The sequence below is a fragment of the Cornus florida genome, unplaced genomic scaffold (assembly GCF_030987335.1).
Source record: "Cornus florida cultivar Cherokee Brave unplaced genomic scaffold, ASM3098733v1 CherokeeBrave_3.0.0_Hap2_Chr10, whole genome shotgun sequence".
NCBI lineage: Eukaryota > Viridiplantae > Streptophyta > Magnoliopsida > Cornales > Cornaceae > Cornus > Cornus florida.
The window spans coordinates 108,400,917-108,416,052 of NW_026775580.1; the positions used below are offsets into that span (position 1 = coordinate 108,400,917).

General features: G+C 35.8%; 1 protein-coding gene across 3 annotated transcripts; it reads left to right on the top strand.

Moving 5' to 3' along the window:
• Positions 1–406: 406 nt before the first annotated feature.
• LOC132276919 (myb family transcription factor PHL6-like) lies at positions 407–6,199 on the top strand. Of its 3 annotated transcripts, none has more exons than XM_059778560.1 (8): positions 407–1,087; positions 2,187–3,696; positions 3,857–4,073; positions 4,177–4,253; positions 4,345–4,384; positions 4,966–5,116; positions 5,197–5,269; positions 5,422–6,199. In XM_059778560.1, the coding sequence occupies exons 2-8, from the start codon at positions 2,221–2,223 to the stop codon at positions 5,611–5,613; spliced, it is 2,226 nt and encodes a 741-aa protein (XP_059634543.1). In that variant the 5' UTR covers positions 407–1,087; positions 2,187–2,220; the 3' UTR covers positions 5,614–6,199. The 3 variants fall into 3 exon arrangements, with proteins under 3 accessions (XP_059634543.1, XP_059634545.1, XP_059634544.1); XM_059778562.1 differs by having other exon boundaries at positions 5,200–5,269; XM_059778561.1 differs by lacking the exon at positions 407–1,087 and having other exon boundaries at positions 1,163–3,696.
• Positions 6,200–15,136: the final 8,937 nt, after the last annotated feature.

Here is a 15,136-nt window from a genome sequence, read left to right on the forward strand (position 1 = left end):
GAAGAGGGTATTGTGGATTATAAAAATAAGGAGGCTATCATATGTTGTACCCATACAGACAGAGTAATATAGAGAAGATGTGTAAAATAAATTTAGGTTTGTAAGAGACTCTATAATCGCTCCTTTTGTTGCAATGGATTCGATTTTTTTATGAATTTTTTCTCTCTCTCATGCACAACACTTTTACCAAGCAGAGAACCACCGACTTTAGTAGGGTTTGATAGTTTCCGATTTTTTTTGGTATTTTGCAATATGTGATATTAAGAAGGATATTTTGGTATTTTGGACTGAGAGATTGGTGGGCATTTTAGACCTTAACAAAAAATGTTGATTTATTTGTAATAATTTTGTTTAATTCAATCAAATTGAAAAGTAAACTTTTAAAATAGCTTATTTTGTTATTTAAGACTCTTAACTCTATCTATAATTTTTCCAAAATTAAATACATTGTCTTTATTAAAGGATTAAATAGACAAAGCTTGCCCTATTTACACAGACATAATCTAACACCGAGTTTTCGGTTTTCCTCAACTTTGGTGTGTTATTACAAATGTCATAGGTCCGTCCGTCAAAAAAAAAAAAAACGAAAAGAAAAAAGACTTGGTTTGAAAACTAGTTACGAAATGTGTTTTTAAGGATAAGGGCCTTTTGCGTAATTGCAGCAGTTTACGTTTGACAAATGTTTTTGTTGAGAGAAATGTGTTGGTTTGGTCGTTCTTAGGCTCTTAGCTTTGGCATCTCCGTCACGTCTTTGTTTACATTACATGACCAATTCTATATAAAATTCTAAATCCATAATTTCAAAATAAATCCATAATTATACTTTTAAATAATATGCAGAAGAAGAAACAGAAAGTTCAGAGAAGAACACAAGCACGCACGCAACAAACAGAACCAAACAAATATACAAATATATTACATGCATTATTTGCATACAACACCATCGATTACGAGAAAGATTACGAGAGAGAGAGAGAGAGAGAGAGAGAGAGAGAGAGAGAGAGAGACATAATATTTGGCTTTTGGGTTCTTTCAGAGATCAGCTGAAGTAGTCTCTGCCTTCCTCGTAAGCCTCTTCGCCTTCAAGGTCACCTCTCTCTCTCTCTATCTTTAATTTTTGGGAAAGGTTTAAATTCTCGTTGCTTTCTTCTTCAAGGATTAAAATTCTGTCAAATTTATGGATGATTTTTGAGAGGTTTATCGGATTAGACGTTAGCCTTTTCATGTATGCATGCACTTAAATGTAGTTCTCTGGATTTTCCCTCACTTTATATATTTATTTTCATTCTCTCTCTATGTATTATAACTTTGGATTTTTTTCTGCTTTATTTCTTATAAACTCAGTGGCCACTAGATTAATTATGACAATACAAAGCAATCGCAACTTAAAAAAGTTGCCACTATAAAAGATTAATCTGATATAAAAGCAAAGTGAAATCATGTATTTACCTTACCATCACATCCCTGTCTAAGTTATATATGAAAATATATTGATATAATACATTTATATACACACACACACGCAGCACTTATGTGTTGTTTACATATGTACATTCGAAATTATTTTCAGAAGTTCAGAGTTGGAATAGGGATGTGCATTTGTTCAATTTTTCATTTTTTATTTTTTACTTATTATTGTCATATTTGCATTTTCACTTATTCCTGTTATGCTTGAATATGTGTTAACAATTTTAACTAATATTACTTCAGCAAAGACCAAATTATAGCGGAAACAAGAAAGGGTTATTATAAAATTTGGCTACAAACTATAATTGGAAAAAAGTCTGAAAAGATAATAGATATATGCGAGGAAGTCAAAAAATTTGTCAGACCCAAGTGTTCAAAGTGCAGGGAGTTCAATTGATCGTCGAATCTGAGTTGGATTGATCGAAACTCGCTCATTTCAGAGTAGGTTTCAAAATTTTAACACCCTAAGCTTTTTAGCCTCGTAAGTCTATATAAGCAATCCTATGTTTTCAGAAAACACCACCAACCATGCTGAAGCATAGAGAGGCATACTTTAAGCAATGCTAGTCTTCTAATATATATTGCGCTATGTTTTACAAAAACTCAAACCTAGATATATACTACTAATTCTCATCTGTTTTGCCTTTTTTTTTTTTTTTTGCCATTTTATTTCTGAAATAAACGAAATGATGTTTTTTTTTTAATTACATTTTTGGTAGAGTTGATGAAAATTGGAAGTGTCGACTAAAGATCATGAATCACAATAGGAAGAGGACGCGAGCTCAGTGTACCAGCCCCGAACAGGTTCATAATTTATTGACCCCTCAATCAAAAGCTCAATTATCACGGAATGGAATATTCACATCTTCCTATCTGCCCGAGTGTGGACAAACACAATCACTCCATTCACTGCCCCAGGAATCCTTGTTCCAACTGCAGAATTCGAACACGAGCCTTGGCTCAAATAAGCTTTTGACTGATAGTTTACGCCACCAGAATCAACAGAGCCCATTTAATGAACCATCTTCGTTTGGTACCAATCTACATGTGTCATCTTCAACAAGCTCAGAGACAAATCAGCAACATGGAAATCAACACTTCCTCTCACATGTCCCGGCATATGACCAGTCCACTTCTGTGGCTAATTCTTCAAAAAATCCATTAATTGTGGGTGGAGATGTGATTGATAGTTGCGACACAGAAATTTCAAAAGACTCGACGAAGAAATTTCATAATTTATTGACCCCTCAATCAAAAGCTCAATTATCACGGAATGGAATATTTACATCTTCCTATCTGCCCCAGTGTGGACAAACACAATCACTCCATTCACTCCCCCAGGAATCCTTGTTCCAACTGCAGAATTTGAACACGAGCCTTGGCTCAAATAAGCTTTTGACTGATAGTTTACACCACCAGAATCAACAGAGCCCATTTAATGGATCATCTTCGTTTGGTACCAATCTACATATGTCATCTTCAACGAGCTCTGAGACTAATCAGCAACATGGAAATCAACACTTCCTCTCACATGTCCCGGCATATGACCAGTCCACTTCTGTGGCTAATTCTTCAAAAAATCCATTAATTGTGGATGGAGATGTGATTGATAGTTGCGACAGAGAAATTTCAGAAGACTCAACGAAGAAAATTCATAATTTATTGACCCCTCGATCAAAAGCTCAATTATCACGGAATGGAATATTTACATCTTCCTATCTGCCCCAGTGTGGACAAACACAATCACTCCATTCACTCCCCCAGGAATCCTTGTTCCAACTGCAGAATTCGAACACGAGCCTTGGCTCAAATAAGCTTTTGACTGACAGTTTACACCACCAGAATCAACAGAGCCCATTTAATGGATCTTCTTCGTTTGGTACCAATCTACATGTGTCATCTTCAACAAGCTCTGAGACTAATCAGCAACTTGGAAATCCACACTTCCTCTCACATGTCCCGGCATATGACCATTCCACTTCTGTGGCTAATTCTTCAAAAAATCCATTAATTGTGGGTGGAGATGTGATTGATAGTTGCGACACAGAAATTTCAGAAGACTCAACGAAGAAGTTCCTAGATTTAGCACGAGAAAGTTCTGTTGGTAGGTTTGATGGGTTGAGTTATGAGGAGGACAGCTTGACATTGATAGCTGAACTGGATTTAGAGTACTTGTCTGAAGTGCTCGACATAGACATATCCGAGAATGGGGAAAATCCCAGTGTTGAAGTGAGTACCGTACATATTTTTACATTTTCTTGAATATGAGGTACTGAATAGTACATGTATATATACATGTTTGCTTTAATTTGTTTACAAATGCCTCTATATATTTGTATTTCTGTTAACAGCATTGCTCCTCGATATTTTTAATGTTCATAATATGTAGGAGATTTACAAAGCACCACAAGTTGCATCAAACCCCACTGTTGGATTTGAATGCAATGAGAATCATGGTTCTTCAGTTGCACAGCCGTGTAATGGAATTAATCCAACGGACTGCCTTCCAGATGTTGCAGCTACAAATAAGCAAAGATTAAGGTGGACGACCGAGCTTCATGACCTTTTCTTAGATGCAGTCGAAAAACTGGATGGCCCTGAGAGTAGTGAGCAGTGCTTTTTGATAATGAATATTTTTGTGTGCGCGCAACTGTGTGTGTGTATATATATTATATCTGAATGGCTCATTCTTTTCATTATGAAATGTAGAGGCAACTCCTAAGACTATATGGATGCTTATGAATGTTAAGGGTTTGACCATCGACCACGTGAAGAGTCATTTGCAGGTATTATCAGTATTCGCATTTTGGATTAGGCATAGTGGTTAACAAACATCTATTCCTTTTCAACCGAGCTTGATGGGTTTATGATTTGCAGAAATATCGACTTCTCAAGAGCTTGGAAGAGCTAAAACATGGTATAATATTATCTTTTGAAATTGTTTTATGCTTTTGCTCGTTACTAAAAGAAATATCTTTGTCCAAACTATTTTCCAGCAGCCTGATTTTATTATTTTACTAATTTTATTTATTAAGAGTAAAATTTGAGACACAGCTTGGAGGATTAAGATTACAATAGGGTAACAAATTTTATCGTCTTCTTTCTCAGTACTGAACCTGGCTCTTCATCTTTTTGTGATTGCCCTCGAACTAATGTGATTCCTATTCATTCATCTAAGTTAAATGGTGCTTTCAGTCATTGCAGCTCTCTCTTTCGCTCTTTACGTAGGTGCAGTTTTAATTGCTTTGTTCCTTCTCCAATAAATAAACACGAGAAATACTATGTTCTTACCATTTTTTATAGACCATTATCTAGTATAGATATAAGTAGCAAGCAGTATGTATAGATTTTGGAAGTTTTGGTCCTTTTGGATGTCATTTGTGGTTGGTTTATTGAAATATTAACACAATATTCTTTGTGTTGTGCATATTGGTTCGGACTGCAAATCCTCTGATCCTTACAATTTACCCTTTCGTTGCTTCTAATTTTGCGGTTAAGACAAGACAGACAGCAGCTCTAAGGAAGATAAGCCAGCTTCAACGAGCAATAACAGTGGTGCACCGGCACATCCGGGAAGGTTAAGCAGCTCTGAGGAAGATAAGCCAGCTTCAACCAGCAATAACAGTGTTGCATCAGCACAACCGGAAAGGTTAATTTTAGTAGGTGGCCTTCATTTCTTCGTTATACTTGACTGATTCATGGATTGACTGTTAATGGTCTTCCTTGTAGCAGTGGCATGCTAGTCACAGAGGCTCTGCGTTTGCAAATTGCACTTCAGAAACAGCTACATGAACATCTGAAGGTGTGTTTCTATATCAGTTCAAGTCATAGCAATTAAATGGACAATACATCGACTTTTACTTCTTTTTTTTTTTTTCGTTTTCAGTCTCATTTATTTACTGTTGATTTTAGAAAGTCCTAATCTTATTATAAAATTTATTGTGTTTTCCAAAGGGGCAAAAGGAGATTCAGTTACGCATGGAGAAGAATGGTGAATACTTGAGAAAGATGTTGGAAGAACATAAAACTGGCAGCACCTTGTTCCCCGTCCATGGCCTACCGTTGTTGACAGACACCAATTCAGAATCTGAACTGCAGTCTCTCTCTGTATCAAATGATGCCTCACCAGACACCAGAACAAGCTGAGCCTAAAACAGATGGCTCGGAAGCTTCTAATATTGCTGAATCTGAGCGATCAAGATGTCACAAACGAGTTCGCTGTGACAGCCCAGAAAATAATTTCACTCAGACATAGCTTAGAATCTGAGTGTTTAAAAACCATACCAGAAACCAGAACTCATTATGCTTGAAAACTTTCAATTGTTTTCTGTTCTTCTATTTTCTTTTCTTTACTCAGAAATTCTTTCGTGGGTACAGTGCAATTTTGTCAATTTATTTTTTCATGCATATCCAGTATAATTTAGAAGCAAAATGGACTCAAAATAAACCCCATCAGGTTCCAGTCTACTAGCAACTTTCCTCCCACTTTTCTGAAACCCCAAACACAGCTTTTAGAATGAACCATCCCAACTCTCACCATCATCTTTCTTCATTAAATTTATTTCTGACCCAACCCATGCACATAGTGATAATGAACCATCCCAATGAATCAACCATCCTTAACATAGTGCTATCACATTTTTCATTATAATTTATTTTATTTTATTTATTTATTTTTAATTTCAGTCTGAAACTCTCAAGTTACTTTCGACAGTGGTTCTTAATTTTAGTAGATTCTAATTCTTTCTATTTTTCATACATCTAGTGTGGTTTGCAAAGGTACAAAAGGCTCTTTCTGAAAGACAATTGATAGATATTCTGATTTGAGTTGTTGGATCTCATAGAGCAGCATGGGAGAGTGCTTTGCTCTAGATTTCCGAAGAACAGAAGTTTATATCCCAATCCATCATCACCCGCCAATAATTTGTTTGATGCTTCAAATTTTTTTTTATAATTTTCTCTTCTTGTTTATTTTTTCTGTGGGTGAATTTCTAATTATAGAGTTCTTGTGTGGATCCTACAGAAACAATTTAGAAAGAGAATACGGACCAGTGGCCTGACAGTATCAGCTTCTTACTTCCCCAAGAGAGGTCATGGATTCAAGCGGTAGGAAAAAAAATATATATTAGAAAGAGAATACGGTTTGAATTTGGATTAACTTCTCCATTGATTCGGGAAAGCTATGGCCTTGTTTGGTAACCGCTTTTGCTTCGGTTATTTTTATTTTATTTTATTTTATTTTATTTTTTTCATATGGTGTATGTAACGACCCGAACCCGTAAGTCCGAACCGTTAGCCGAGTCTTTAACCGAACTCGAAGTCAATTAGGGACAACACCATTCTTTCCTTCGTCAATACATATTATACGTGTCATTCCAGGTTTATAAAAAAATAAGTAATAATAAATAAATAAATAATAATAATAAAATAAGATTATAACTACAAAGTATGTCAAAACGGTCTATTAACCCATCGAACCCTGTAGAGGAGCGTCGTCCGCCACTTGCCATCCGTGTCCTGAAAAATGTTAAATGTAATGGGGTGAGCAAATTGCTCAGTAAGTAGTGCCTAAGACCCACTTCTTGTAGTCCCGTGAATCCAAATAATGAATAAGACAATAGGGAACGGGGTCATACAAAGCCGGGAAAAAATACAATATACATTTTCAAGTCAAAAACAAAATAATGCCGTGCCATGAATGCAATGTCATGCATGTCACTCCCCATTTTTGTGATACCCTCGAATTCCCGAATGCGGGTTGGCCAGGCCCACGCCCGAATACACGAGGATATCAAAAACAAAATCAGCAATAAACGAACACAGAGTACAAAAGAATAAAGAAGAATAAATAAAATGCTGACAAAAAACTAAAATGATAATCTAATAATAAACCTCAGAATATATTTCCATTAATTAATAAACTTTTCTGATACAACTGATCCTCCAAAATACAACTCGGGAATCCATACTGTGTGGACCCTTAGAAAATCCAAACTAAACAAATGACAGCAATAACTGTCTAAATCAGGAAACTAAATCATAAAAAAACTCCTATGTAGCATCGGAAGAATGAAGTAGACTGATCTCCGCTCAGCACGAACAACCTCTACTCCTGACAAACACCTGAAAAATAATGATAGGTCAGGTCCACAAACAAGTTCTACTCTACTACAGTCCAAGCAGAGATCCGATACACGTATACATCCTAGTCAATCCAACAGTAACTAGTAGTCCGTATATATATATATATATATATATATATATATATATATATACACACACACACACACTAAATGAACCTCACTAGACTATAAGGTTGTCTTAATCTGAATAGTAGGCAACATACAAAATGCACATATAGTGGACATAAGTACCTAGACCTACCAGGATATACAATTACACTGTATCTAGCTACACATCCCTGATAATATACGCACCCTAACCACTGATCCTGAGACTCAAGCTCATATCATGGCACCATACTTATATATATATAATCTAGTAACCATCCTATTTAGTATAAATTAATCCTCCATAAGTCATTCAACTTGTTCAGCTGATCTGACTTGAATATAAGTAGAACTTAACATTTTAGTTAATCCATTCCCTTATATAATAAATTAATCCTCCATAAGTCATTCAACTTGTTCAGCTGGCCTGACTTGAATTGAATATAAGTAGGACTTAACATTTTAGTTAATCCATTCCCTTATATAAAATAGGTAGAACTTAACTGATAAGTTAATCCGTCCCTAGAATGCCACCGTCCCATACCGGTGCATTAAACCACACAATCCAACAATTGATGTAATGATTAAGGAAATACATAAAACAATAATAATTATGATAATATGACATCAAGTTATCACAAAATAAGAATAACTTATTATTTATTTAAACTTCCTATATCATATGTCCTACACAAACTGAATCTTATACATATGATGATATTTTATTATACCGTCGAATAAGCATTCTCCGTATCTAATTCATCCTACACATTTAATCTCAATTGCTAAAACATATTAAAAGATTAAATCCATTCGTTTGTTTAAAATATTCAAATAGCAAACATCATTATGATTGAGTTTATTTAAATTTATTTAAACCCAAACCTAGTTCCTATTTAATGTTCAGGAATCCTAGGCATGTTTCTACGTTCCATCATTCCACAGATATGAAAAATATATAATTTAAACATGTAAAATTCACATTGGAAATCAAATCAAAATCATGTATTTATCAATTCATAACACAAGAACAGATATGAACCAAATTCATAAAACCTATGTTCTAATCCAATTAAACATGCATAATTATTTAATTTTATATGTTTAATAAATCCTGGAATTTCCTAGGCATGTACAGAAACACGAATTAAAGGGAAAGAGATAAAAGAAGAACTTGCCTTAAACTTTCGGATTGAAAGTTAAACTTCGTCTTCCTTGATCTTCTCTTTACAGGGTTTTTCTCCTCCTTCATTCCTTTTCTTCTTTCCTTCTCTAACTCTCTCTCTCTCGAGAATATCACGTGAATATTTCTAACCTCCTTACAACCTATAGCTATATATTTATAAACTAAATAAAATAACCCTAACTCTTTTCCCAATCCAAGTCAACTTAAAAAAATATACATGTATTAAAATATTAAAAAGATAAGTAAAATATTTTACGTATATAATTTATGTATATCTTTATTAAATAAATAAATTATACACATCCCATTATTTATTAATGGATTATCCAATAATACCTAAGTTAATATAATATTATAAAGTAACTTAAAACATAACACGTATCAAATCTATGTATATTTATGTATATTTTTATTATTTAAATATAAAACATATACATCAGATTAAATATTACTATCCAAGTTATCATAAAAGTAATTAATAAATTACTTTCCCTTTTATATATGTATATAATATATATATATATATATATATATATATATATATATACATATATATACATAACTATCCATGGGTAATATTCCGTATCCATCCAACCTCTTATCCAAGTAATTCATGGGACCCAATTGGTTAACCCATTATTACTAACCATAACCATAAAAGAGAACTAAAAGAAAATAATATAATAAAAGAAAACATTTAATTTACAATTAAACAAAACACCATTTAAGCACATAATCTAATTAAACAATTAACACATAGACACATAATCAAATACTCAAGTAACATTTAATTCAATTAAACCCATAAGTAATTAGTCAAATAATCAATTAAATAATTAAAAATACAATTAAAATAAATAAATAAATACCGAGATTATCCTTTTAAAATTAGGGATATTACAATTTTTCAAAAAAATTTCATCATTTCACAAACTGTTAATATAACCCGCCATTTGGTGACTCTGCAGCGACACGAGAAAATGATTGACTGCTGTTCTTGACCTTTGGCACCTCCGCAGCGTCATTTAGGCCCAGATAGCTCAACTACGCTAGGACGATCTCCCTAATTCTCTCTAGGCTATATTAACACACATGCCTTTTGGTGACTCCGCGGCAACCGGGTTTTCTTAAAACCATTTTCTCAAATTTCTCCCCAAAACCCCCTTTTCAATTTCATTTCAAAACACTTTCCCTTTTCTTTCAAGCTCAATGCTTGTATGCATATCGCATGTCTTTTTAATATTATGGAAATTGAGAGAATTATTACCACACAATTAACATGCTTCCGTATAAAATTTCTAACAAATTATTAAGCATCATAGGCATAGAAAATTAACACATTAAGCATACTTTCCAAGTAAATCAGCAAATACACATAATTACATGGTTCATATACTCAATTAAATCATCTAAGGAACAATCAATTCAATTTAATCATACTTGATAACAATTAAAGTAGAAAAACTCACAAAGGAATAAGAATTTGAGTATTAGAGACCTCTACCTCAATGTAAGCCAAAAGCCCCAATTTGTGCCCTAGATTCCAAACCTCCTAGAGTGCACCAAACACAAAATTGCTCCGATCAACTTATAGATCTCGTCGTGGGCTTCAATTTGCCGCAAACGGCAATTAACAATACTAAGTATTGAAAGAGAGATCTAAGTTTAAAGATTGAAGTAAAAAGAAAAAGAAAAAAGAAGTGAGAGAGTGAGAGAGATATACTAGCGGGAGAGAGAATAGAGAGAAGAGAAAATGAGGCAAAAATTGCATCTTGATTCCTTTTTGATAAAGGTGTGAGTCCCACCAAAATATTTTATCTTTTTTCCTTTTTCCTTTTGTTTTTATTTTACACCACACACAACATATATACACATGTACATATTAATTTGCAACCACATAAAATATATTTAATAAAATTGATATGATGCAAATGGACCCAAGCAAAAACCCCGTGAGCAACAGTTCCGGTAGCGGGTCCCACACAGGACCGTTCAACACGAAAAACTGAAAAATGTGAAAATGGTCACCCTTGCATTTCAAAGAGTCCTGGACTCTATGAAATGTCCCAAACAATCTCTCGGACACAACTGGCGCACTCCGTAGTGCCCGGAACGCAAAACGGTAAAGACAAAAATGCCCTTGCAACGACAAAAATTCCAAAAAAAAAAAGAAAATGGTGAAAATAAAAAACATTACAATCTACCCTCCTTAAAAAAAATTCGTCCTGGAAATTTACCCTCCTTAAAGAAGGAGGCTCACAGTCACACACCTTCCCGAGAAACCTCACAAAACCCAAGACCATGAATTCACCAACTTTATTGCCTTTGACACCGGACGTCACTAGGCAATCACATACCACTGCCATTAAAACCAAATGCGGTACCCATCTTTCACCTCATTATGACATAAGATCAACTAGGCTCTACGCCTGACTTAAAACGAACATCAGTTTATTCTACACAGTCACGAAAGGTTCCAAAATTCAAGAAATGAATGGTCGCCGGACCACCGGACATAATAACGTCCAACCCAACTCATCCTCTAAGGGACACACTAAACCCCAAACAAGAAATCCCGTCCATCTCTCAATCCATCTCAACTCTAATCTACACGTCCCTGACAGACCAAACACTTGCTATCTAGTACGTAGCTACACCACCACATAACCGTACCAATAACTACTAATCGCAGTATATGACAATCACTATACTTATCGACCTCAAGATGACCAAACAATAATTCACCCAACAACTGCATAGACATTTGTCACCCAATCAGTAAAGCTGTAACGACCCTCACCCTAGCCAGACACAATATTGTCCGCTTTTGGCTCACCCAGACCAGAGACTTCCCAGGGGGTCACCCATCCTGGTACTACTCCAAGTTAAGCACGCTTAACTACAGAGTTCTGATGGGTTCACGGCCATCACGGCTTTAAAACGCGTTGTGTCATAGAAGGGTGTTGAATCTACATATAGCACTTGCCCCATCCACACCCAGACGATGTGGGATTGTGCACCTGTAGCTCACCCAGTGTGGTAGCCTACTGGTGCCCCCTGCACACGCTCACACACACCCGCCCACAAGGTCGCCACAATCACCCCCCCCTTTGGGGCCCAACGTCCTCGTTGGCCACACTTCCGGCTGGGTCAGGCTCTGATACCATTTATAACGACCCTCACCTTGGCCAGACACAATATTATCCGCTTTTGGCTCACCCAGACCAGAGACTTCCCAGGGGGTCACCCATCCTGGTACTACTCCAAGTTAAGCACGCTTAACTACAGAGTTCTGATGGGTTCACGGCCATCACGGCTTTAAAACGCGTTGTGTCATAGAAGGGTGTTGAATCTACATATAGCACTTGCCCCATCCACACCCAGACGATGTGGGATTGTGCACCTGTAGCTCACCCAGTGTGGTAGCCTACTGGTGCCCCCTGCACACGCTCACACACACCCGCCCACAAGGTCGCCACAAAAGCGCACTATCCTGTACCCAAGACATAAATCCTTGAAACAAGATCCTTAGTAATCAAACGGATTGGACACTTGGTCCCACCTAACACACCTTGTCACCGAGACAAACCACCTGAATCCACACAAGCACACCGACACAATCCGTAATTCCGTGCTCTAATTATTTTTGATAAACTAAAACAATCATGGACCTTTGACTCGACATTGTGCTAAAGATGGACTGACTCAGGATAAATGGTTAGCCAGGCTATTCTCATCAACGTTCCAATCTCAACACAGACGTCGTTCCTGTCCTCAGGTTTAAATCTCAAACATAAACCCACATAGTCCGCAAAATAACAATGAGATCCACTCACCAATAATCCATCCCTCTACGTAACATTAAGAACCATACAGTCATATACTTATTCTCAGAATCCCAACCATGCCTTAATCACACAATCATAACAAGTTAAAAGCAACACGACACCAAACGTCACAATCATCAACCCGTACAAAAGATCTATAATTTCCTCATAACACCCACACTAGATAAACGACTTCACAATATTATTCGATTCAATTCTTACCTTTTTAGAACACATAATACACCTGTCTCATGCCTGAAACCTCAAAACTAAAGTCAATCACTCCTATTATTCCTCGGTGAAACCATTTATTCTGTCTCTCTAGCTACTTAACACTCAAACGATACGAACACTTGTTCTCAAGATACTGCTTAATTCAGACATCAATAAAAACATCCGAACACATGACTCATATCACATCACCTAATCATCCTCAATTGTCGTTCATGACACATCTCCTAGCCATCACTGATAGTACCAAACACCGGAAACACAATTCCTATACGGCAACTCGTGCCTCACATTACACCGATCAAGACCATTCCCAAAACAAGCACTACAAAAACCCAAAGACTACACCTCCCTCTGTGGGAGTGAGTCGACCCATTTAACCAAACCTTTGCCAATAAACCCAAACAGCATAACAACCCACACACAAGTCCGTCCACCCACGGACGCGCACAACTCCTAAACGGAGAACAAAACTCATGACAAACGACTTCCTTGCCAGGACTAGAACAAATGGAAAGGGTAACGAACCCTACTCTCACAAGAGACTAACGACTCACACTTGAGTGCACCTGAGAACCTGTCACACATTATTCATCAATTGTCCAACCATGGACACCCAATCTCACTTGATATGAAAAGAGCTCCTTACGCATAAGGAGAAGAACCAACTGGAAACAAAATTGCTCCGATCAACTTATAGATCTCGTCGTGGGCTTCAATTTGCCGCAAACGACACTTAAAAATACTAAGTATTGAAAGAGAGATATAAGTTTAAAGATTGAAGTAAAAAGAAAAAGAAAAAAGAAATGAGAGAGTGAGAGAGATATATCAGCGGGAGAGAGAATAGAGAGAAGAGAAAATGAGGCAAAAATGGCCTCTTGATTCCTTTTTGATAAAGGTGTGAGTCCTACCAAAATATTTTATCTTTTATCTTTTTGTTTTTATTTTACACCACACACAACATATATACACATTTACATATTAATTTGCAACCACGTAAAATATATTTAATAAAATTGATATGATGCAAATGGACCCAAACAAAAACACCGTGAGCAACAGTTCCGGTAGCGGGTCCCACACGGGACCGTCCGGCCCAAAAAACTGAAAAATGTAAAAATGGTCACTCTTGTATTTCAAAGAGTCCTGAACTCCCTGAAATGTCCCAAACAATCTCTTGGACATAACCAGCGCACTCCGTAGTGTCCGGAACGCAAAACGGTAAAAGACAAAAATGCCCTTGCAACGACAAAAATTCTGGGAAAAAAAAATAGTGAAAATCGGAAACATTACAGTGTACTAGCGAACCAAAATACAAAAACGTGTTTAGTAACGTTTTTTGTGATTTGAATAATACCATTTGTGTTCTTTAAAAAATGGCCAAAACCCACACTGTAGCAACAACACTATAGAAATGAACAATACCTTAAGAAGAAAAACTCTTAAATGACCTTTTTAAGTTAGCAATTTTATTTTTCAAACTAGCGCACTTTTTTAAGAAATGCATCTCTTTTTTACCAAATATATTTTCTTGTTTTTGCTTCCAAAAATCTTGCAACAAATTTTAAATTATCACAAACAAAAACGTTATTTCTGTATACTGAAAAAAAAAAAAAAAAAAAAAAAAAAAAAAAAACAAAACGTTGTTTCTATAACGAATGCCAAACAGGCCCTACAATCTGAATAGGTAGGCTAGATTATTGAAACCTCTCATTTACAGTACTAGCCCAAGCTCCTCTCATGGGACCTTTTCTTCTTTAAGATCAAACAATTGCCTTCTTATTTACACGTTGTCTATGTTCTCTGTTACATAAAAGTTTTTGGAAAAGACTTACTAATTAAACCACAAGGAGCAGTGTCTTTATATAACCAAATAGATTCAGGTCAAGCTGAAATTCTCTATTACATTAATTATTCGCAAGCTTTTCCATTAGAGCAAAAGGGTATTCTCTTGCTAAAATAAAGAAGATACAGGTCAATTTGAAGTTCTCTTTGATGAATATTAATGCAAAACAAAACTTTGGTCAATAGCTTGCTCGGGCTTTACACACTGCATCTATCGGAGATGTATACGGTTTGATAACCTGCCACTAACTCCTCTTCCTCTTCTGGTAAATCAAAAGGTAACCTTCCACACTCCGCTAGGAAAGAAATTAAAAAAATGATAAACCTATAGGTTGACTTCACAAATTCCA